The sequence below is a fragment of the Protopterus annectens genome, chromosome 9.part0 (genome assembly GCF_019279795.1).
Source record: "Protopterus annectens isolate FY-2018-M chromosome 9.part0, PAN1.0, whole genome shotgun sequence".
NCBI lineage: Eukaryota > Metazoa > Chordata > Ceratodontiformes > Protopteridae > Protopterus > Protopterus annectens.
Window position 1 is genome coordinate 287,401,474 of NC_056743.1, and position 24,082 is coordinate 287,425,555.

Genomic DNA, 24,082 nt, shown 5'->3' on the forward strand with positions numbered 1-24,082 from the left:
ATATATATATATATATATATATATATATATATATATATATATATATATATATATATATATATATATATATATATCTACACACACAAGCACACACATATACATACATGCAAGTAAACATACCCACATACAGATATAATATAATATAAAGGTTGTAAGTAGTTTTATAATTAAGCATATGGTAGATCATAGAACATGTAGACTGCAACCTTTGTTTGAATATGCATGGCATGCTGAGCGACATTTCAATTTAAAAAAGAAAAAGAAAGTACAAGTGTTAGCAGTAGGGGATGATGGTGGTATATTTTTAGTACAGGACCAAAGGAGGCAGGGGCGCCGTGGTGGCGTAAAAAAATGTGGGGTCCCAAAATGGGACACGTTAAATGAACCTGGTGGACATTCAGAGGAATATGAGGGAAGGTTAAAACGTGGAGAATGTTTTAAGTGCGGTAGACGTGGGCACTTCGCTGCCGACTGTGAAGAGTGGCAACACCCCCCACAGCTTACGAACAAGGGCTCCGCATGACTATATGATAGTAAAGGAAGGCGCCAAATTCATTATTGTGATTATTGTAGAGAAGAAGAAAGTGAGAATGATTGTGATGATGATGAGGCAGACACTCTCTGCGATGAATGTCAGAACACTCATAAGGAAGGGCGGGATTGTGACTGTGAAGTCATAAACCTGGCAAATTTGGGTATTGCTATGCATCTAGATCAAAAACCCATGATAAGAGTTTTTGGTTGAGGGACAAAAAGTGGAGTTTTTATGTGATTCAGGTGCATCGCGTACACTTTTGGGTCCAGCAGTTCTGCCTCCGAACAGCGAAACAGATGAGTGTACCCTTGTGAAAGCGGCAAACGGGAAAATCTATAAGGAACCACTGTCTCATCCTCTACTGTTCACAGATCCGCAAACAAACCAAACTGTTAGGTGTAGGGTAATTATATCGAAGGTTTGTCCAGTTAATTTGCTGGGAAGAGATTTGATGCATTTGTTTGGAATAGCGGCAATTCCCACACCTAAAGGCATTGAGGCGAAAAGGTTAGCGGATGGCTTGGTGGTACAGGGAGTACAAGACTTGTTTTACTGGTATAGCCAGGAATTGATTTCAAATGGCCCGGGGAGGGTTGATACAGATTTGATCAACCTAGCTTTAAGTAAATCTGGGAGCGGGTCACCACAGTTTGCGGCGCACGCACTTACATTGTACAATGTTCTATAGAAAGGCCCCTGGTCCGGATAAAGAATTTGAAAAAGTATTCTTTAAGCACAAACGTGCAAGGATAATTTTGAATGATATGTTTTGGGATACGCAAGGTAATACAGTAGTGACCTGTACTTTGACCAAGGAAATGAGTTCTTTATACCGCTCAGGTTATAGCCCACATATTTCAATTACTAAAGCGGTGGGGACACATTGGGTAGATTTGGCGAAAAAGGTAACGAATTGGGACACAATGTCCGAAAGTCAGTTGAAGGATCAACAGATCCAGGTACAAAGATTAAATTGGGTGACTTGGGCACAACCAAGTGTGCATCTCAGGGATGACAAAACAGAAATGGCATGACAAATCTTCCTAACTCAAGAGGAAGATAGTGCGTTAAGTGCCTTACCTGTAGATTTATGGTCAAAAGGTAAAGGGGATGTGGGACTGATGAAAACAGCAGGTGAAGTTTGTACAACTCCAAAGTCAGGTTTTAGACCTCGTAAGCACCAATACCCACTAAGTAAACAAGCAGAGGAAGGAATTAAGCCAGTTATTGAGCAGCTAAAACAGGTAGGAATTCTTGTTGAATGCCCAGATTCACCCTGCAATACTCCGTTGTTTCCTGTGAAGAAACCGGATGGGTCATGGAGGTTGGTTCAGGATTTACAAGCAGTTAATTCGGCTGTGATCCCAAGAGCACTGGTGGTCCCTGACTCCTACACATTACTTAATGATTTACTACCTCAGCACAGATATTTTTCTGTCATAGATATAAGCAATGCTTTTTTCTCCATACCACTACATAAGGAGAGTAGATTTTGGTTTGCATTCACTTATCAAGGTAAAAGATACACCTACACCAGATTGCCACAGGGTTATTGTGAGAGTCCGACAATATTCGCATAAGAAATGGCTGCAAATGTAGCTCAGTTTGTTCCCCCACAGGGAAGCCAGGTTCTGTTGTATGTAGATGATATTTTGTTGGCCTCCCCCACGCAGGAAAGTTGTAGAAAGGATACCCTTGCTCTTCTTAGTTTTTTAGCTGAGCAAGGACATAAGGTAAATAAAGAAAAGTTACAATTGTGGAAAGCACAAGTAAAGTACTTGGGTTATTTAATTTCACAGGCAGGTAAACAATTGGAGAACAAAAGAAAACAAGCAGTTCTTGAGGCACCTATGCCTACAACTAAGCGGGAGATGATGTCCTTTTTAGGTCCCTAACTATGCTGAGGAAGTAGGGCCATTGACCGCACTAATCTATGACACTCCCATGGCAGCTAAGAATGATATACAGTGGACAAATATGGCAATACAAGCATTTAATAGAATTAAGCAATTGATAGCAGGATCCTCTGTTTTGGGTTTTCCGAACTATTCTAAGCCGTTCATACAAATGGTTGATTGTAAAGGTGGATATATGACTTCGGTTCTGGTACAAGTAAATGGGGATAAACAGAGACCAATAGCTTTCTACTCCTCCAGATTAGATCCTGTTGCAAGGGCATTGCCGCATTGTGTTCAAGCTGTAGTGGCAGCCGCCATGGCAGTACAAGCCTCAGCATCATTAGTTTTGTTCCACCCATTACAATTGCGGGTTCCACATTCAGTTGCTACTATACTTTTGCAAGATAAAATAACCTTTTTATCTCCTAGTCGACATTTGTCATGTATGACAGTGCTGCTGACACAGCCTCATATGACCATAGAAAGATGTACTACTCTTAATCCGGCGACACTTTTGCCGACTCCAGAAGAAGGTACCCCACACGTTTATTTAGAGAGTATTCATGACAAAGTACTTCCCCGACCAGATTTAACGGATATTCCATAGCCAACTGTCAACGGTCAGAAATGTAACAAAAAGTTGTTTTGCTTGCAGTATAAAAGTTGTTGTCAGTAAATAAGTTGACCAGAGGAGGAGATCATCTTGGCCAACATGATGTGTAATCTGGTTAGCTGCTAATAAATAAGTTTTTCACCACCTGAGGCAGATGTGACTCGTCTGAATTTTTCTTCTGACAAAGGTATGGTGAGAAGACGACGTGGCTGCTGCAATAATGTCATCTGGAGAAGCATGAAAAACTGCTGATGTGGCAACAGCCCTCATAGAATGAGCTTTAACTGTTTTGGGAAGTTGAAGTCCTTGTGATTGACAGATGAAATAAATGCAGTCTCTCAACAATTTAGCTAAGGTAACTTTAGTGACTGCACAACCCATTCTTAAGGAAGATAAACCCACAAGTAATTGGTCAGATTTGCGGAATTCTTTAGTTTTATGGAGATAAAAATCCAACTGTCTATGAATATTCAGCAAATGAAGAGCGTAATCTCCTTTAATTGGTAAAATTAAGGAAAAATGTTGGCAACTGTAAGGTCTGGTTGATGCTGGATTCAGTAACCACTTTTGGAAGAAAGGAGGGATTTGTTCTCAGTTGTACTCTGTCTATGAAAAATTAAATATTGTGATTTGCATGATAGGGCCTGTAACTCAGACACTCTCCTTACACAGGTGATGGCCACGAGAAATAAGGTCTTCCAAGTCAAAAATTTTAATTGACAAGCAGCAGCTGGTTCAAAAGGGGCTTGAGTTAATGCTTGGAGGACCATAGTCAAAATGCTATGGAGGAACTGGTTCTTTAAAGGGGGGTCTCAACAAGGAAAGTTTATGAGACATTATTGATGAGTCACTGTACCCAGTATGAAAATTAGAGATTGCTGCCAACTGAACTTTTACAGTCAAAGCAGAGGAACCAGATTCAAAAAGGGTATTCAAGAAGTCCAAAATGTGCTCAATCGGGGCATTAAATGGATCAAGTCCTTTGTCTAAGGCCCATATGGTAAATCTCTTCCATTTGCGCAGGTAAAGTTTTCTAGTTGTAGGCCTGTGATGTGCAATAATAATACGTTGCACAGGTGATGACAGACAGGGATGCCTGGCAATCATGGAAATTGGAGAAGCCACACCGTCAGCTTGAGATGCTGTAAATTTGGATGAACTATGCTGTCTGGGTGAGTTAGCAGATCTGGAAATGGGTCCAGAGTCCATGGTTTCTGTAGCAGATGAGGCCAAAGGAAGAGAAACCAAACTTGTCAAGGCCAAAGGAAGGGAAACCAAACTTGTCGAGGCCAGAATGGGGCAATGAGGATTATGGTATTCTTCGCCTTTTTGGCTTTCTTTAGAAATTGTGAGATTAGGGGAACTGGGGGAAAGGCATATAATAGACCGGGCGGACAATTGTGTAAAAGAGCATCCCTGGGTGACTCCCCCAGTGGGGGGATTAGGGCAAAGTAACTTCTGCATTTGTTGTTTAGGGAAGAAGCAAAAAGGTCACAGCAAGGTTGGCCCAATCGACAGAAAATCTTGTCTGCCATTACTGGGTTCAGGAAAGTACAGCTGTGTACACTTACCATAAATGTAGATGCTCGAGTGTATTCACTGTTGTAGCCATTACATTTGGGTAATCTGCTGGCAGGTTGCCCTCAGTCAGTCTGATTAACAAAGTCTTGGGTCCTGCGTTGGTTGCTGTCCCTTTTTCCATGACTTCAGGTCGTCAGGGGTATAAAACATGCAGCCGACGCCATTACATCAGTTTTTCTTGCCCCAGATGTCAGGTGCCCCCCTAATGGGGAGCAAATAAACATAAAAACACAAAGGTATACCTCCAACAAAAAGCAAATACACAAAAATGGCTTTTAAGCATAGTAAAGTAAAGTAAAGGTATAGCCAGAAAAGGGGGGCTGGAGGGAAGGTAACCAGGACTGCAACAGTGAATACACTCGAACATCTACATTTATGGTAAGTGTACACAATTGCACTATGTTCTTTGTGTTTCACTGTTGCAGTCATTACATTTGGGTAGATTCCCAAAGCTATGGTTGGGAGAAGGAGTTTATACAGTATTAGGGCCAGCTATAAGGCCCTGCAAGACAGCAGTGGCAAAGCCAGCTCTGGATTTAGAGAAAATTGGTAAATGTTAATGCTTGATGAAAGTATGTACAGAACTCCAGGTAGCAGCTTCTAGGATGTCCCTGGTAGGGACACCTCTGAGAAAGGCTGTAAAGGTAGATGCAGCCCTGGTTGAATGAGGGTCTTATCCCCTGTGGGGTAGGTTTTCCATGGTGCTTACAGCAGAAATGAATGCAACGGCCTATCCATTTAGAAATGGTTTGCTTTGAAATGGCCTTCCCCTCTGCCCCTGCAGCAAATGCTACTAGCAGTTGTTCAGATTTTCTTCGAGGTTTAGTCCTGTCCAAGTAGAATCCAAGTCGTCTGTGCACATCCATGGAATGCAGAATCCGTTCCCCTTTGTTCTGTGGATTGGGAAAGAAGGTTGGCAAATGAATGGACTGAGTAATAGCCACACACTGGAAACCACCTTGGGCATGAAGGATGGACTGGTCCTGAGAGACACCCTGTCCGCATGAAAGATGATGAAAGGCTCCACTGCCATAAGGGCCTGTAATTCAGATATCCTTCTAGCTGAAGTGATTGCTAAAACGAAGGCGGTTTTCCAAGAAAGAAATTTTAAGTCTGCAGTAGCAGATGGCTTGAAAGGAGGTAGAGTGAGTTTCTCCAACACAAAGTTAAGGTCCCAGCCAGGGGTTGGAGCTCTCCTGGGTGATCTCAAGTTTTTTGCCCCTCTGAGATACTGCTTGAGCAGAGGATGAGAGAAGAGGGGAGGTTCTGTGTTGTAATGAGCTGAAACAGCTGAGGCGTGGATTTTAATGAAGGAAAAAGACAGGCCCTTGTGAAGCATCTCAGTTAAGTATTGCAAAATCTGAGGTAAATTGGGTGCTGCTGTGCTCATCCCTTGATAATGGTTCCAGGCATAGAATCTTTTCCATTTGTTAGCATAAGATTTTCTAGTACTAAGTCTCCTTGCCTCCAAGATGATATCCATCACAGGTTTGCTGAGGGATGATAAGGGTGAATTTACGTGATTAGCCAGGCTGTAAGGTTCAATGTTGGAAGCTGAGGGTGCAGAATTTGGTGCTCCTGCTGAGACAGCAGGGAAGGGGTCTGAGGCAGGTGCCATGGAAATAACTGTTACACACTGCACAGGAAGGGGTACCAGTGTTGGCGCGGCCAGTCTGGAGCAATCAAGATCATCCTTGGTTTGTCCTGTTTGACTTTAGATAGAACTTTGGAGAGCAGAGGCAGTGGTGGGAAGGCATAGATTGATAGATTTTTCCAGCTGAAGGACAGAGCATCCACTTTCCAGGCTTGTTTGTGGAGAGTCATTGTGCAAAACTTGTCCAACTGGTAGTTCTGGGGGGAGGCAAATAGATCTATGTCTGAGCTCCCCCATTTGCTTGTCAACATGTTGAAAATCCTTGGTTCCAGTTTCCACTCCTGTGGGTCCATGAGGTTTCTGCTTAGTTCGTCTGCCAGTGTATTCAATTTTCCTGGCAGGAATTGAGCATGTAGGTGCACCTGGTAGCACAAGGCTGTGTTCCACAATGCCATTGCTAGTCTGCAGAGGGGGTAGGAATGTGTACCCCCCTGCTTGTTTGTGTACAACATAACCATGTTGCCCATCCTTACCATTAGTTGTCCTGGAAGAATGTAGTCCTTGAAGGCTGTCAGAGCATTCTGTACAGCTAACATTTCTTTTTGATTGATATGTAGGTGCATCTGATTTGGGTTCCATTTGCCCTGAATGCACTTCCCTGCCAGGTGAGCCCCTCCCATGCATAGTCTGATGCACCTGTAGTTAGGGTTTGGGTGGCAGGGGGTAGTGTGAATGGTAGTCCCTTGCTTTGGTAGCAGGCCTCTGCCCACCATAGGCACTCCAGGCGTAGGCAAGGTATGATAGGAATCATTGTTTCCAGGCTGTGATAATGCTGACTCCATAGACTTTTTAGATACCACTGTAGTTTCCTCATATGCAGTCTTGCATATGGAATTAGAAAATGCAGGAGGCCATGAACCCCAAGGCTTGCAGTATTTGTCTTGCAGATAGCAGGGTGTTTGTGGCCACTTGTTTGAAGTAAGTTACCAAATGAATTTGCTTTTCTGGCATGAGGAAAGCCATCTGGGCAGTTGTATTTAAGCTTGCACACAGGAATGTAATTTGTTGACAGGGTACCAGTTGTGATTTCATTTCGTTTATGGTGTACCCCAGACAAGTTAGAACCGTTTTTACAAATGCCAGATGATTTAAAAGTATATCCTGCTTTTTTCTGCCTGAATTAGACAATCATCCAGGTATGGCTATATTTGAATATTTCTTTGCCTGCAAAATGCAATAACTGGAGCCAGGCACTTTGTGAATACCCTGGGCATAGTAGACAAGCCAAAGGGCAGTGCAGAGAACTGATAATGTGAGTAGCCTGCTTTGATGCGTAGGTATCTTCTGCAAGATTCCCTAATTGGGATGTGCAGGTATGCTTCTTTTAAATCTAGAGTTGCCAACCAGGCATCTTTGCCTAGCATAGGAAGTAATTGGAGAAGAGTCAGCATCTTGAATTTTGGAATCTCCAGAAAGGTGTTTAGGGTAGACAGGTCCAGGATTGGACGCCATGATTTGTCTTTTCTGGGTACCTGAAAAAGCCTGGAGTAGAAACCTTGGCCTTTTTCCTCTTCTGGTATCAGTTGAACAGCCCCCATGCTTAAGAGGGAAAGTACTTATTTTTGAGCCTCTGCCCACTGATTTGGAGGTAGGTCTGGCCACCCATTTGGTGTTGGCAATGTGTTGAAATGAAATCTGTATCCCTGGGACACTATATTTAAAACCCATTTGTCCTGGGTTATGAGTTTCCAGTTCTTTGCATGAAGAGCAATCTTTCCTCCCACAGGGGCGGTCAAAAGATAAGTGCTTGGGAATTTTAAAAGAAAGTCATTGAGACTGTTTACCATAGGGGGTGTCTTGTTATTTCCAGATTTGGAAGTGGAGGCCCCCCACTGCTTAGTTCTGAGAGTCCCCTGGGACTTAAACCTGGGTTTTTTGCTGTGTCTGGGTTTGGCTTGACAGGACCTGGAAGGGACTGGAAAGGACCAATTCTTAGTAGGTCAGTGCCTACTAAATCTTGGAGGGTGCACTTCTAAAAAATCTTTAACAGTTTGCATAGATTTAGCTTTATCTTTCATCTTTTTAAGAACGTCTTCAGCCTTGTTGCCAAACAGGCGGTCCTGATTTAAAGGAGCATCCAACAATTTAGCTTTAACATGATCGAGCAAAGATTGCTCCTTAAACCAAGCATGCCTTCTAAGCACAGACCCAGTAACAGCAGCCCTGCAAGAGGCCTCTAAAGAATCAAAAACCACATTGCAAATTATGTTTTCCAACTTGTTGAGCAGAATGCATTAAATCCTATAAATCTTTATTTGCCACACCGTCAGGAATCAACATCATTTTCCATTTAAGCAGTCCAATAATATGCTGTTGATATTTTAACATCTGAAATTGGCAGTTTAAAGCTCTGATTGCCAAGGTTGCAGAAGTATAAACCTTTTTACCCCATGTATCCAGTGCCCTGGAGTATCTATCAGAAGGGGTAGGATTTTTAGCAGTAGAAGCATTAATGCCCTTGGGCCCCTGAGAAATAGTCTCTGGATCTGCAACAGGATTTTTGAAAAGGAACTTGTGGGACTCAGGAACCCTGTAGTATCTTTCAGGTTTATTTGGAGCCAGAACCAGGGAATCAGGGGCCAAATTGGATTCTGAGAACACATCCTCAGCAATGTCTAGTACAGGAGGTATAGCCAAAGGCCTATGCTGAGGTAGAAGAAGGAAATCCCTAAGCCTATTTTTTGAAACAGAAAATTCCTGGCTTTCCCAGTGGAAATGCTCCCTTAAAGTATGTAAAGTTCCCCACAAAAAAAATCCTCGTGAGAGGAAGCAGAGGGAATGGAATCCTCTGCATCAGAATCCTCATAAGTAGGTATGGACAAATCCAGGTCATCAGAAGAGTCAGAAGAAACAGAATCCTGATCACAAGATTCATAGTCAAGCTCAGCCCTAGGCCTCTTGTGGGGGGGGGGGGGGGTTTGACTACCCCTGATTAGAGTAATTAGATCTTCAGCCAATTTTATCATTTGTTTTTTAGGCATAGGGGCCTGAGCATGTGGCCTGGGTGTTGTTTTTTTACACATGGATCAAGAATTACTTAGTAATGAAGGTGGTGTCGATTTAATATGCAAGTCTGTAGGCATGAATACACCCTCAGAAGCCGGTGCCTGCACAGCGACTCCAGACCCATCCAAGGTAGAGACATCTGCAGGTTCCATAATTGAAGTACCTCGCAGCATACCAGACTCTGAATGGTTCTCAGTAGAGGCCTGTGAATCAGAAGTAGCAGGTATCAGGGGCTGCGAAAGCACCTCACTGGCGACTGGCTTAGGAGAAGCGTTGTCGGCAGTTTTGGACCTCGGCGGCCTGTCTCTGTCTTTATCTTGGCGTTTTTGTGGAATCCCAGTATTCGGCTGGCTAACCGACAACATTCCTGGATAATTAAACCGAGTACCGAAATATTTTGAGGCAAAAATATACCAACGACAGATAGTGCGCTGATTAAATAAAGGACAAAACCGACAGCAAGGTACGTCATGGTCAGGGCCTAAGCAGGAATACAGTATGAATGAAAATCTTTATGAGGTATTTGCTTTCCACAAGTAATGCAATTATTAACTTTTACTGACATTGGTAAGGAGCAAGAAAAAGTTTCCCCAATGGGGTACTTAGCTTTAAGTTGAAGACTTCGGTTCTGAAACTCGAAAACAAAAATTTCAAACTGCTTCTGCTTCGGGCACCGCATGGCAAGAAAGACTGATGTAATGGCGTCGGCTGCATGTTTTATACCCCTGACGACCTGACGTCATGGAAGAAGGGACAGCAACCGACGCAGGACCCAAGACTTTGTTAATCAGGCCGACTGAGGGCAACCTGCCAGCAGATTACCCAAATGTAATGACTGTAACAGTGAAACACAAAGAACATCCACTCGTGAGGCATGAGAATAGTCCTGCTCAATCTGTCTGCTATCACATTGGAACTTCTTGGAATGTGCACTGCCAACAGAAAGTGGTTGGAAGAAATTGCCCATTACCAAACTCCGAGTGCCTCTCAACATAATGGATAAGATTTGGTTCCCCTTTGTTTGTTGATATGCCAGACTATTGACATATTGTCTGTCTGAACTGCAGCTGCCCCTAGAGAAAAGGTATCTGGGAATGCTTGCAACACTAACAGCACTGCCTTCATCTCTAGAACACTGATGTGCAGGTTGGCCTCCAGTTGGGACCATGTGCCTTCAACTGTCTTTCACAAATAATGCCCCCCCCCCCCACCCTATCTGGGAACCATCCATGGTCACCATGGCTTGGGGTTGATTTAGAATAAAAGGTCAACCCAGGAGAATCTGATCTGAATGAAGCGACCATTTGAGGTCTTGTTTGCAAAGTCTGGTGATCTAGATTTGGTAAGACACTGGTTGGTGAGTTAGAGACCACTGCATTGCTAGTAAGCACTGTAGTATTTGCATATGAAATCTTGCTAGAGGAACCAGAGTGATTGTGTCAGCCATTGAACCTAAGGCTTGAAGAATCAATCTTGCTGGGACTCTGTCATTTTGAATGATCTCTCTGACCAGAGCCCCGATGCTTAGCAGTCTTTCTGGAGGAAGAGAAGCTATTCCTGAGACAGTGTTTAGGTGCACCCCTTTGATGTCTGGACATTGTGTGGGTTGCAGCTTGGATTTCTCGAGGTTTATTGAAATGCCTAGGGATGTGCAAACAGACATGCTATAGTCTCCTGCCTTTTCTAAATGATGCCTAGTGGTAGAACTGAGGAGCCAGTCATCGAGATATGAGAATACTCGAAAACCTTGCAGTCTGAGATGAGCTGCAACTACTGTCATGCATTTGGTAAACACCCTGGGGGCTGTGGCGAGTCCAAAGGGTAGTGCTCTGAATTGATAATGACTGTCTCCTAGCCAGAAGAGTAGAAACCTCCTGGAGCTCTGTTCCATATTTATGTGGTAATAAGCATCCTTGAGGTCTATCGAGCAATTCCAATAACCTTTCTCCAAAAAGGGAAGTATGGCTTGTACCAAGACCATACAGAATTTGGTTTGGTGGACTGATTTGTTGAATCAGCTGAGATCCAAAATCGGTCTCCAGTCCCCTGTTTTTTTGGGCACTAAAAACAATCTAGAGTAAACCCCAGATCCTATCTTATCTGGTGGGACTTTTTGGATGACTTTTTTCTAGCAGCTTTTGGATTTCTAAAGCTGCTGACTCCCTTTGATTGGGTGGAACATCTGGGAGTTTTTCTGTGGTTTGGGATTTACAAACAAAGGGATTTGGTAGCCTCCGGATAGTACTCCATGCACCCACTTCTCTGAAGTTATTATTTGCCAGGCTGGTAGGTGCAGAGATAATCGTCCCCCAACTGCCTCCAGAAGAAGAAGACAATCGGGCATCTGTTCAGGGATGCTGATAGGAAGAACCAGAGAAGAATTCTCCGGACCCCTGATTTTGCAGTCCATTCTGGCCTCTAGGGTGGCATCTTCCATTGTTTCCCCCTCTGCCTCAGGGGAAATCTTTACCATGTGAGTCATAGAAAGGCCCTTTGGATTTCTTGAACCACTGTCTCCCACTCCTCTGATTCCTTGAGCAAGGTTGCTGATGGGTAGAGAAACATATGCCCATGGCAGATAGGGTCTTACCATCCTGCTCACTTCTGGTCAGAGTTTCTTTAACATTTGGGCCAAAAAGGGTGGATCAAGGTCAAAAAGAGCATTGACGAATGATGCTTTGAATGGCTCTGCAAAGTCGCATAAGCACATCCAGGAGTGCCTTCTAATGGCTATACCTGAACCTGCTGCTCTGGACGTCCCTTCAGCTGCATGTGCTATGAGCCTCATAGACGAATTGGAGATGGATTCAAGGGTCACAAGCTGGGAGGAAACCTTATCCTGAACCTCCACAGCTACTGCTCCTGCCAGAGTGTTAGAAAGCTCCTTAATCAAGTCTCTTTGTAACCTGGTAAAGTGTGCCATACAGTTCAAAGACCTTAAAGCAAAGGTCAATGAAGCATAAACATGCTTACCAAATCTATCCAAGGTCCTAGACTCCTTGTTAGGAGGACGGACAGTGTGGCTCTCCGCTGCAAGTTCTTTTTTTGTGGCTGCCGCTACCACCACGGCATCAGCAGGGATTCCCTTTGACCAATGTTGCTCATCCTTTGATGCAGACAAAATGCAGTCCAGCCTTTTGGGATTAGGCTCTATAGCGTCGGGTATCTTCCTAGCCTGCTGAGTGATCAGTTTCACAAGATCATCAGCGAGAAGAGAAATCTAAGAAGTGCAGGGTTGGCCACAAAAAGCCACCAGGTATACAGAGTCCTCTGTGGAAGGCTGGGTGGACGACCAGTCATCCCTTCTGTTTCAGTATTTCAAGGATGTCTCCAAAGGAAACATCTTCAGGTCATGACTTTGTGGAACCTTCCCCTTCATCTTAGTATCTTCACTGTAAGACTCTTCCGGGGTGTCAAGGTGCTTCCTCTTGCACTTCCTCTTCGCAAGGACTTCTTCGGGGGGGATGATCCAGGGAAGTTTCCAAAGAGGTGACCACCAAGGTGGGCGTTACCTGGGACTTTTGTGACCTCAGTCCAGGGAATAAGATCAGTGGTAGCTCCAGCCGAAAGGAAGAAGCAGAAATCTATCCAGTCATGGAAGGCAACAACTGTGAATCCCCAAAGGATAATGCCTTCTCCATGATAGGGAAGGCAGGCCTCCCCGTTGAGGGATGGAAGACCAGAACTGAAATAGACTGCTTCATAACCAGGGTCATACCACACACCAAGGAGACTGCCCCCGCACCTGGAGCCCGAGTCTGAACTACAAGGGCCGACGCTCCGAGACACATGGAAGGCTCAGATTGAGCCGAAAGGGTACCATGCATCCCAGAACTGACCAGCGAGTCCCGACCCTGGGAGTCCTCTGGTACAGAAGACTCGGAAATACTCAAGGCAGCAGTCAGAACCAAAGATGGGAAGGCTACTGGAACCAACTCAGTCAGAGCCAGAAGTGTCGAAACAGAGGACTCCAAGGGCTCTGACAGAGTTGGAGGAGAAGTGTATGTAGGTGTTATGGAATGAGCAGTTTCGATGCCAGATTGGCTCGGAACCGAAGGCAATCCTCTTGCCACTAGGAGCTGATCCACTAATCTCATGATGTCCTGTTCCGATAAACTTTTAGTAGACCTCACTGACAGAGTGAAAGGAGACCTAGACTGTCTGACTTCCACAAAGGGGGTGTCCTTGAAAGGGTCCACAGAAGGTGAATAAGATGCCCTTGGAAATATAGGTAAATTTGCAGTCTTCGATACAGATGGCCCTGTCAGAGCAGAGGCCGAGACATCAGTCCATTTGAGTGCATTTTGGTAGTAAACGAAAATTCTCCCAGTGCCGAAGAAGTCTTTGGAATTTTTCTTGTCAGTTCTGAGGAAACAGGAACCAAAGAAGCTCTCTTTTTTGAACTGTGGGAAGAAAATCCCGCTTCCCCAGTTTTCCCTTTAGAACCCGAAATGGCCTAGTCGAAAGTAGATTTTAAAAGGCCTTTCAAAAGAAGTTCATTCTTTCCTTCCATCAAAGTAAGAGAAGAAAACCCATGACAAATAGCACAATTTTCTTGTAAATTATCTCACCTAAACAATAAACACAGGGTATATGACCGTCTACATTGAGCATTTTACCCTCACATTTGTTACATCTCTTGAAACCTGAAAAATTACCAATGATAGTAATCAAAATACCTTAAGGGTGAAAGGGAAGATTACCAACAATGGTAAGAAGAAAATATCATATGGTAAGGAAAATTTATCAAAAAAATTAGAGAGAGGAGCAGGTAGCTTTAATTAACAAAAGTAGAGATATAGAAACTTAACTATAAGGAAATTTAAATTTGGTTTATAACTCTCAAAAATTTGTCAAGGCTCGAGAGATAAGGAAAGCACATCTGGTCTGCAACACGGCAAATGAGATCTGAGGTAATCTCTGTGAGGAGCATTATGCGTAGAGCCTGGCTTGAGTTTGGAGAGCACAAGCTGGAAAATAACGTCCGAGTCTGTTCAGAGGGTTTGAAACTGTACCCACCGTCAAGGATTAGGTGAAGATTAACAACATCAGATCTTAAGTTACACAAGCTAGAGGGAGATTCTGCAAGGTCATGTTTAGTGCTGTTAATTGTACAACCACGTATGATGTCTGGTCCCGTTAATGTAGTACTCTTATTAGAGTCTGTAAGATTTTATAAGCTTTATTTTTGGGTTTTTTTATTCCATTAAAGAGCCTGTTAATGTTAGTGGGACCACTGCAGTGGTTTGCTTTTCTCTTTTGCAGTACATTTGGTTCTCGTAAGGAATGTTTGGTTTATGTTTTTTTCAGCTGCCTGACGTTTCATGGGGGCTAGTGACACTGCAAATGAATTTGATGAGCTCATACAGCTTGAGTAGGTTAGCGGTCTCAAAGTCCTTAAATTCAGATTTATTCACTGAGGTGAGATTTCCGGGTATAAAAGAAGGTTATTAATTTAAGTCCAAATTTAATCAGTGATGGTGATACTATAAGAGTGGTAAAAGTGGGAGTAATGTTGATAAGGACAAGGTCTAGATTGTTACACCCTTAAGTGCAATTATTTACTAGTTGCACCACACAGTTCAGGAATCTTTGGGTATATACAGCCTTATTTGTATAGCAGCATCAATTAATTAATAAGAAATTGAAAATTACTATTAAAAAGGGATTTTTCATAATGGGTATTTCTAAGACTGCTTCAGGAATCTCTCATGATCATCTGATGAGAAAGACAGTGTGCTGTAACAGTCAATAAGTCGATAGTTTACTTTGCTGATTGTAAGCTGGACTTCAGTGAGCTTAATTTGAACGACTCTAGGAAATCTGCCTAGCAGTGATGTTGCTCTGACATACATACAGATACCTCACCATTGCCCTAAGGCCTGCATGCATGGTAATTTCTAGACCATGCTCCATAGGAACAGCCTTCTTTACAGTGAAAACAAATCTTGGTTTATGACAGAGATATGGATGTGCTCAAGTTGTAAGAGTCTCAGGGTTGGTAATTTTTTTAAACTTCTGACACTGAGTAGGGCTACCATGAGTCAGAAATTAACTGCGTTGGAACTCCTATCTATTATGTTTACATGTACAGCAGTCTGCGGGATGCGGATATCTAGGGTGATTAGCTTATCATCAGATCTGACCAACGAGGAGTTAATTTCAGGTGTGGAACACCGGTCGCTCATGCTGGTAATGGCTAAGTCTAGGATACTGTTGTCCCTGGTGGGGGTGTGGATAAGTTGATCCAGGGCATTGGAATTTATGAATTCCAGAAAGCGTTGAGTGAAGGAGTTGGTACATGAGTAGTTTCCCCAGTTAACGGTGGGGGTAGTTGAAATCTCCCATTCTTAGGGTGTTTGGTTGAACCCTAATATTTTCCAGTATATCAAGAAAAGAGGAGCAGGAATCCTGGGGCATGGTGGGGGATCTGTAACAAGCTATAATTTGGATTGCAGTTTTACCCAGAGTTAGTTGCACTTGGATAACCTCAGATGCATTATGCTGCGCAACTAGCCTGGAGGTGTGGATATCCTTAATGAATATGGACACACCTCCGCCTTTGGTGTTCTGGTCCACGTTAGATGGCCAAAAAGTGTGGTATAAGTTATAGCCTGGTAATGCAGGGGTGCTCTCTAGAGCCTTGAACCAGGTCTCAGTCACTGCACAAATATCCATGTTCTCCATTTTAAGGAGTGCCTTGAGTGAGTGCATTTTGAGATTTTGACTTCTAGCAATGAGTAGCATTACCCTCAGTTTTTGCTTGCCTGTTCCTGTTACGGTGGTGAATTTATCATTTGAAACTTGCCTAAAAAAGGCACTATAGAGGCAGCAAGAGCCTTAGCCAGTATTCAGAATCCCAGGGGCGAGAGGTGCAGGCCATCTCTGGCAAAGTATCATGGTCTGTCGACCATGTCATCCCAGGCAGAGAGTACTGGATCCCCTTAGAATGACACCAGAAGCTTAGCCAATTGTTGAAGTCAATCATTTTGTCCTTGTACTGCGGTATCATTCTGGGTGATGGCAGGACTCAGGGCTAGGGTCATACCTGCCTGGGCTACAAGATTGGAGAGCTCTTCCATGTCTCTTTTCATGTAGTCCAGGGAGGTACGTCTCAGGTCGTTCACACCAACATGGACAATGACAGAGTCATATTTGTACTTGTTGTGGAGTGACCCGAGTTTGTGGGTTATGTGGTGGATCCTGGCACCCGACATGCAGCTGACAGTAACCTTCTCTTTGCTGACAGTAACCCTCTCTTTGTTTAGCCTGGTGAGTGGGACATCAGTGTGCCTGACTATAGAGTCACCTACGACTAGTGTGTTTGGTACGTTGGTTTGGCTTATGGGCTGAGGTTTACTGGCACACTGAGTCTGTGGGCTATGTGTCATTTGGGTTTTGTTAGGGGGTGGAGGTTGCTTGCGTTTCTGCTTTGGAGGTCTCTGTTGCTTGAGCAAATTATTAATGAGAGCCTCTACGAATGTTCTTGTGTTTCTATGTGTGGATTTTCATGGTGTAGGTTTAGTGGGACTATGTGATGATTGTGGTGTGGTGCAAGTGTTTACCTTCTCCTCTTGTTTGTCAAGTGCAGTCATGGTTGGAGAGAGCTTTACCTCCAGTTTGGCTAGATAAGTGCATTTCTCACAGGTTGTGATGTTGGGTGGTAGGAGGAGGGGGTTGTCTGTGTACATGAGGCAATTGCTACATTGCCTCAAGATACCCAGATTCATCAGAGAGACAGGAGAGAACACTGGGAGCTGACCCCTGGAAATGCCTGAATAAAAAACTACTTTCCTCTAGACAAGTGAGGAAAGTGAGTATAAGAGCTGTTTTTCTCTAAGCAAGTGAGGAAAGTAAGTACTAAAACTGTTTTTCTCTAGGTAAAGAGGAAGGTCGAGTGCTGTAGTAATTTGTAGCTTATTTAGTGCTAACAAGTTCTGAACAAGTGCTGAGCATGAATAAGCAAATTCAAGTGCTAAAACTAAGAATCTGTACCTGGATCTTGTGGTAGATAGGCTACCTAGTGCTTACCACTCCCACTGATAAGCTAGAATGCTTCCCTCCAACACAGAAAGGCTTGGGGGCTCAGAAGCTTACAAACAGTCCTGGATACAGCAAATCTGTATCTGGACTTGACTAGTTACAGGAAAGGTGGGAAACGAGCGCAAGCACAGTCTTTTAAACCAGAAAGTTGAAAGAGATGGAAAAACTGCCCAAACGGCCAATAAACTACAATTTCTGGGCCAGAAACCACTCTTGTGGTAGATAGGCTACCTAGTGCTTACCACTCCCACTGATAAGCTAGAAGGCTTCCCTCCAACACAGAAAGGCTTGTGGGGCTCAGAAGCTTATCAACAGTCCTGGATACAGCAAATCTGTATCTGGACTAGATTAGTTACAGGAAAGATGGGAAACGAGCGCAAACGCAAGCTTTTAAACCCGAAAGTTGAAAGATATGGAAAAAGTGTCAAACGGCCAATAAACTACAATTTCTGGGCCAGAAACCACTCTTGTGTCAGACAGGCTATCTAGTGCTTACCACTCCCACTGATAAGCTAGACCTAACATTAATGTTCTACATGCATTGTGTACTTTCGCATCTTACTTTATCTTATTAAAATACTTTAATAATATATGGCTGTATTTCTCTATCACTTTTTTCCTACACTTTCTTAAAGTTATGTAATCAGTGTAATATCACTGTTTTTTCCCTTTACTTTTATAAGGCTTTGTTACTATGTTTTGATTAACAGACTATCATACAAATGCCTGTTTTTAAGGATGACCTAAAATCAACGGGCAATCTGAGAGCCTCCTGCACTTTTAATCGCCAAGAAAATCATTTCTTCAGCCTTGAATTGATATTGCTACTCAGAATTTACTAAGCAGTTTACTCTTGTAAGCTGTAATGCAAGTGAATCAAATCTCTCAGCTGTCCAGATTTTTGCCTTACATTTTTGGTCCATTCCTCGTAAAACTTGTGGTTTTCTGCAAAATCACTGAGGACTGAAGTCACTAAGTAATGACAAGCATATGAGTTACAGACTTAATATTCTTCAGAAAATGCATTATAATGTTAATTCTGTTATTCTGGCAACTTTCTAAGTTTATGACAGCAATATTTAAATTCCTTTCCTATTTTTAGGTCTTTGTCTGCCCGTTAATTTAGGCTTTGTCTGGATTTTTTCCATTTAAGAAGTTGAGAGGTATTAACTGAATATCAGAAGAAAAAGCTGCAAAATGTAGTTCATTACAATATAGTTACTTTATCCACAATGAAAAAGGGTATGGTGGGACAACAAAAGGGGTCTACGTACGCAGCTATGCATGTTACTTCACTAAAATATATACATGACCTTATGGCTTAAATGTTTACTATGGCATGACCTCAATAAATGGCTATAAAAAAAATATGATGCATGTACTGTGGATGATAACTATATGACAATATGAAATATTGAATATCCCATAAATTGTGAAAAACGGCAAGAAAAGAAACCAGTAATGAGATAAATATTTCAGACTGGGCTTAAAATAGCATCATAAACAATCAAAATCTGACACATTAAAGAAATTGTATATTAGGACACAAGCACCACAGTATCATCACCCACAGAAAGGTGTTTATGGTAAACAAATTCAACAGAGAAAAAAATAAAAAAATATTTCTGCATATATGCACTTATGCAGAGTGTTTTATAGTACAAGAAAAATAAGTAACAGGATTTCCACTTCACCTTCATATATCTTTAAAACATGACAGAACACTACACAGCAACGTGTCCAGTTTTATGAAAGAACGTTACACAGCAATGTAGCAGTTTTATGTCTTAATTAGTCTACACCAAAGTGTACAAATCAACTTAATCCAGACTGAAATAGCATTCCTTAAAACAGTGCTTGAAACAATTGCTGAACTTATTACTTTATTGATGATTATGTCTCATTGGCTGCATCACTACATGCACTACACGCTACAAATATAGCTACAGTATAGTTATTCAAAACAAATATAAAGTCTATTAAGGTTTAAAAAAACAGATGTTATTCAACTCTGCTTCTTACCTCTTTATGCTCAAGATTTGTAAAATCAACTCCATTCACTTCAACAATCTGATCACCAACCTTATGAGGAAAAATAAAACATGATTTTTTTTCTTTACAACATTGTTCTTTGCCAGTAGCTAAAGTAATAACTACAAGAACACCCAGCAAATTCAACAATATTTTTTTTTTTTTTTTTTTTACAGACAAACTTAACAGCAGTACACTAGTTGTACCAAAAACCTGCATCCTAGAACAGACTTTGCTCATATAAAAATCACCTCAGTATAATGAATTAAAAGAATCAGAATCCCTAATACGGTAAGCCTGGACTCTCTGCTGAAAAGGGATAAAGCACTGTACATGACCTACACTACCCAAGTTTAAAAACTGGCTCAGTTGATGGAAAAATTGGACAGGGGAAAATGGGAATAAGTAGTTTACGCTGGCTTGCCTCTCTGGACGGGGGTGGGGGTGAGGGGGGGTGTCTTCCAGTCAGACAAGTGTTGCTCTGCAGGTAGATGGTTACACATCATCAAGGGCCAAGGACATAGGGACCTGGGATTACTGATCTCATTCCGGTGATGAAAGCCCTAATATGCATGTGCATATAGGACCATGTACACTTATGGGAAGGGAAAAGTTTGCACTTATGCTAACAAGGGTGCTCATATCACCCACCAGCAATGGGATGGGGTGGGGGGGGTGGCTTCCAGTCAGCCAAGTGTTGCTCTGCAGGTAGATGGTTACACATCATCAAGGACCAAGGACATAGGGAGCTGGGATTACTGATCCCATATCGGTGATGAAAGCCCTAATATGCATGTGCATATAGGACCATGTACACTTATGGGAAGGGAAAAGTTTGCACTTATGCTAACAAGGGTGCTCTTATCACTCACCAGCAGTGGGGTTAGGGCCATTACAAATGTCCCCTGTTGAAGCATGCTGTCAATTGCTCAAATTGCCTCCATGGCTGACTGGGTAACAGCCTCTCTGAGACATACCCAAGGCAGAAGAACAAATGCACTTCACTGACAGAAGCAGACAGGATTGTTGGAGGGTATGGTGGGGTAAAAGTGTTCAACAATAACTGCATGTATTTGTTTATTTAACTTTAACTGCTAACAGGGTAGAACAATGATCCACATGGATATTTATCAATCTCAGCTCAAGAGCATGGTCTGGTCAAGTGACTTGCTCAGTCACATACTTAGGCAAATGGAAGCTGAGGGAATCAGGTTCTGGACCACAGGAAGCAGGCTGTTACCATCTTATTAACTTAGTCCTCAGCATTAAGTGTCAGACAAAGTTAAATCTCTGACATGGTCAACAGTTTTGTACAGTTTTCTAATAGTGTCAAATCATTATCAAACAACTTACTATTTTAGTTAGCATCAGTTGAGGTGACTAAAAGTCTGTACAGTGTTTATTAAAGTGACGAAAAGTACCAAAGAAAGTACAGTTGTGTACACTTACCATAAATGTAGATGTTTGAGCGTATTCACTGTTGCAGTCATTACACTTGGGTTATCCTGCTGGCAGGCTACCCTCAGTCAGCCTGAATTCCAAAGTCTAGGTCCGGCGTCAGTTGCTGTCGCCTCTTCCCTGACGTCAGTGCACCAGGGGTATAAAAGATGCAGCCGACGCCATTTTCTTCAGTTTTTCTTGCCCCAGATGTCAGGTGCCCCCAAAAGGGAAGGCTAAAAATATGCCAATAAAACATGCATGCACCAAAATATATTATACCTTCATCTACAAGCAAATACACCACATAGGTTGTATAGATTAGAGAAGTGCAGCTACGTTCCAGCAAAAAGAGATGGGGGGTGGTGGGTGGGTAACCTGGACTGCAACAGTGAATACACTCGAACATCTACATTTATGGTAAGTGTACACAACTGTACTATGTTCTTCATGTTTCACTGTTGCAGTTATTACACTTGGGTAGAATCCCAAAGCTATGGTTGGGAGGCTGGAGTTAAATAGCAATAGGAGTGGCTATGAGGCCCTGTAGAACTGCAGTGGCAAAGCCTGCCCTGGATTTAGAGTAGAGTGGTAAATGATAGTGCTTTGTAAAGGTGTGCACTGAACTCCAGGTAGCAGCCTCTAAAATGTCTTTGGTTGGTAACCCATTGAGGAAGGCTGCTGAAGTGGCTGCTGCTCTGGTTGAATGTGGCCTAATGCCCTTAGGCACTGGCTTGCCATGTTGTGAATAGCAGAAATGAATGCAGTGGCCTATCCACTTTGAAATAGTCTGCTTTGATGTAGCCTTTCCTTGTGATCCTGCAGCATATGCCACTAGTAGTTGCTCAGTCTTTCTGAAAGCTTTGGTTCTGTTCAAGTAGAAGCGTAGCTGTCTGTGTATGTCCAAAGAATGCAGAATTATCTCCCCTTTATTCTGTGGATTTGGATAAAAAGTAGACAGATGAATAGTTTGGTTAAGGGCCACACTGGACACTACCTTAGGCATAAATGTTGGGTTTGTCCTCAGAGAAACCCTGTCTGGAAAAAAGATGATAAAAATTTCCACAGCCATGAGTGCCTGTAGATCTGAGACTCGTCTTGCAGAGGTAATTGCTAGCAGCAGAGCTGTTTTCCAAGATAAAAAACTTTATATCAGCTGTAGCGGCTGGCTCAAAAGCTGGCAGAGTGAGTTTTTCCAAAACATAATTGAGGTCCCATGCAGGTATTGGTGATCTCCTTGGAGGCCTTAAGTTTTTGGCTCCCCTGAGGTATTGCCTTAACAAAGGATGAGAAAAGATTGATGGCTCTGTATTGTAATGAGCCGAAATGGCAGAGGCATGAATTTTAATTGATGAAAAGGATAGGCCTTTGTCCAGCATCTCAGTTAAGTACTGCAAAATCTGAGGAATATTTGGTACTGCTGTGTCAATTCCTTGTGCCTGGCTCCAGGCACAGAATCTCTTCCAATTTCCAGCATAAGATTTTCTAGTACTAGGCCTCCTGGCCTCCAAAATGACATCCATCACCGCTTTAGTGAGAGGTGTGTTTTGTATGACTACATTATCCGCCATGCTGCCAAATTTAAGGTCTTGAGTTGGATGTGCAGGATCTGATTGTTTTGTTGGGACAGTAGGTGAGGTATTTGAGGTAAGGTCCAGGCTGGGCATTGAGACAAGTTCCTTAGTATAGGATACCAGTACTGGCGGGGCCAGTCTGGGGCAATTAGTATTATTTTTGGCTTCTCCTGTCTGACCTTTAGGAGTACCTTGGGGAGGAGAGGCAGTGGAGGAAAGGCATATACTGTTAAGTTTTTCCAGCTGAAAGATAGGGCATCCACTTTCCATGCTTGTCTGTGATAAGTCCTTGTGCAGAATCTCTTTAGTTGGCAGTTGTGAGGAGAGGCAAATAGGTCTATGTCCAGGCATCCCCATTTCCTTGTTATCATGTTGAAGACTTGTGGATCCAGTTTCCACTCATGGGGATCCATGAGGTTTCTGCTTAGTTCGTCTGTCAGAGTATTTATCTTTCCTGGCAGGAAATGTGCCTGCAGATGTACTTGGTAAGTCAATGCTGTGTCCCACAAGGTCATGGCTAGTCTGCAGAGGGGGTAAGAATGAGTGCCTCCCTGCTTGTTTATATACCACATGACCATGGTATTGTCTGTCTTTATCGGTAGTTGTCCCGGATGAATTAGGTCCTTGAGGGCTGTCAGGGCACTCTGAACAGCTTGCATCTCTTTTTGATTGATATGTAGATGCATTTGGTTGGCAGACCATGTGCCTTGAATACATCTTCCTGCCATGTGTGCCCCCCAGGCATAATCTGATGCATCCGTTGTCAATGTCTGCCTGGCTGGGGGTAATGTGAATGGCTGTCCCTTGTTCTGGTGATAGGCCTTCGCCCACCATCGAAACTCCTGTTGTAGGTAGGGAATGAGAGTAATTATTGTTTCCAGGCTGTGGCAATGCTGAGTCCAAACACTTTTTAGGTACCATTGAAGTTTCCTCATATGCAGTCTTGCATATGGAATTAGTAGAATGCAGGATGCCATGAAGCCCAAAGCCTGCAGAATTTTTCTTGCAGATAACTGGGCCTTTGTTGCCAACAGTTTGAAATAGGTAGTCAGTTGCCTTTGTTCGTCTGGCGTGAGATAAGCCATATGGGCAGTTGTAGTTAAGCTTGCACCCAGGATTATTATCTCTTGAGAGGGTACTAGTTTTGATTTCCATTCGTTGACTGTGTACCCTAGGCATGGTAGCAATCTCTTTACAAATGCCAGATGCTGTAGTAGAATGTCCTTGTTCTCTGCTTGTATGAGGCAGTCATCCAAGTACGGATATATTTGTACTCTTCTTTGTTGGCAGAAGGCAATCACTGGTGCCAGGCACTTTGTGAAGACCCTGGGTGCAGTAGATAAGCCAAAGGGCAGTGCAGAGAATTGGTAATGCACTGAGCCAGCTTTGAATCTGAGGTATCTTCCGCATGTTTGTCTGATTGGGACATGCAGGTATGCCTCTTTTAGGTTAAAGTCACAAGCCAAGCCTTCTTTCCCAGCATGGGCAGAAGCTGCTGTAAGGTCAACATTTTGAATTTTGGTATATCCAGATATGTGTTTAGAACAGATAGGTCCAGTATTGGACTCCAGGCTTTTTCCTTTCTGGGTACCAAGAACAGTCTTGAATAAAATCCTTGTCCCTGCTCTTGTTCTGGTACTTGTTGAATGGCCCCTCATGTCCATGAGGGATGAGACTTGATTTTGTGCCTCTGCCCATTGTTTTTTTGGT

At 42.9% G+C, this 24,082-nt stretch overlaps 1 protein-coding gene across 2 annotated transcripts in view; it reads right to left on the minus strand.

Annotated features, from left to right (window-relative positions):
• Window positions 1-24,082, minus strand: part of USH1C (USH1 protein network component harmonin) — a 3,114,702-nt gene that overhangs the window by 1,731,150 nt on the left and 1,359,470 nt on the right. For both annotated transcript variants that reach the window (XM_044082874.1, XM_044082873.1), the window contains exon 10: window positions 19,353-19,412. In XM_044082874.1, the coding sequence (XP_043938809.1) occupies window positions 19,353-19,412 (60 nt within the window). The remainder of the gene's footprint in view (window positions 1-19,352; window positions 19,413-24,082) is intronic.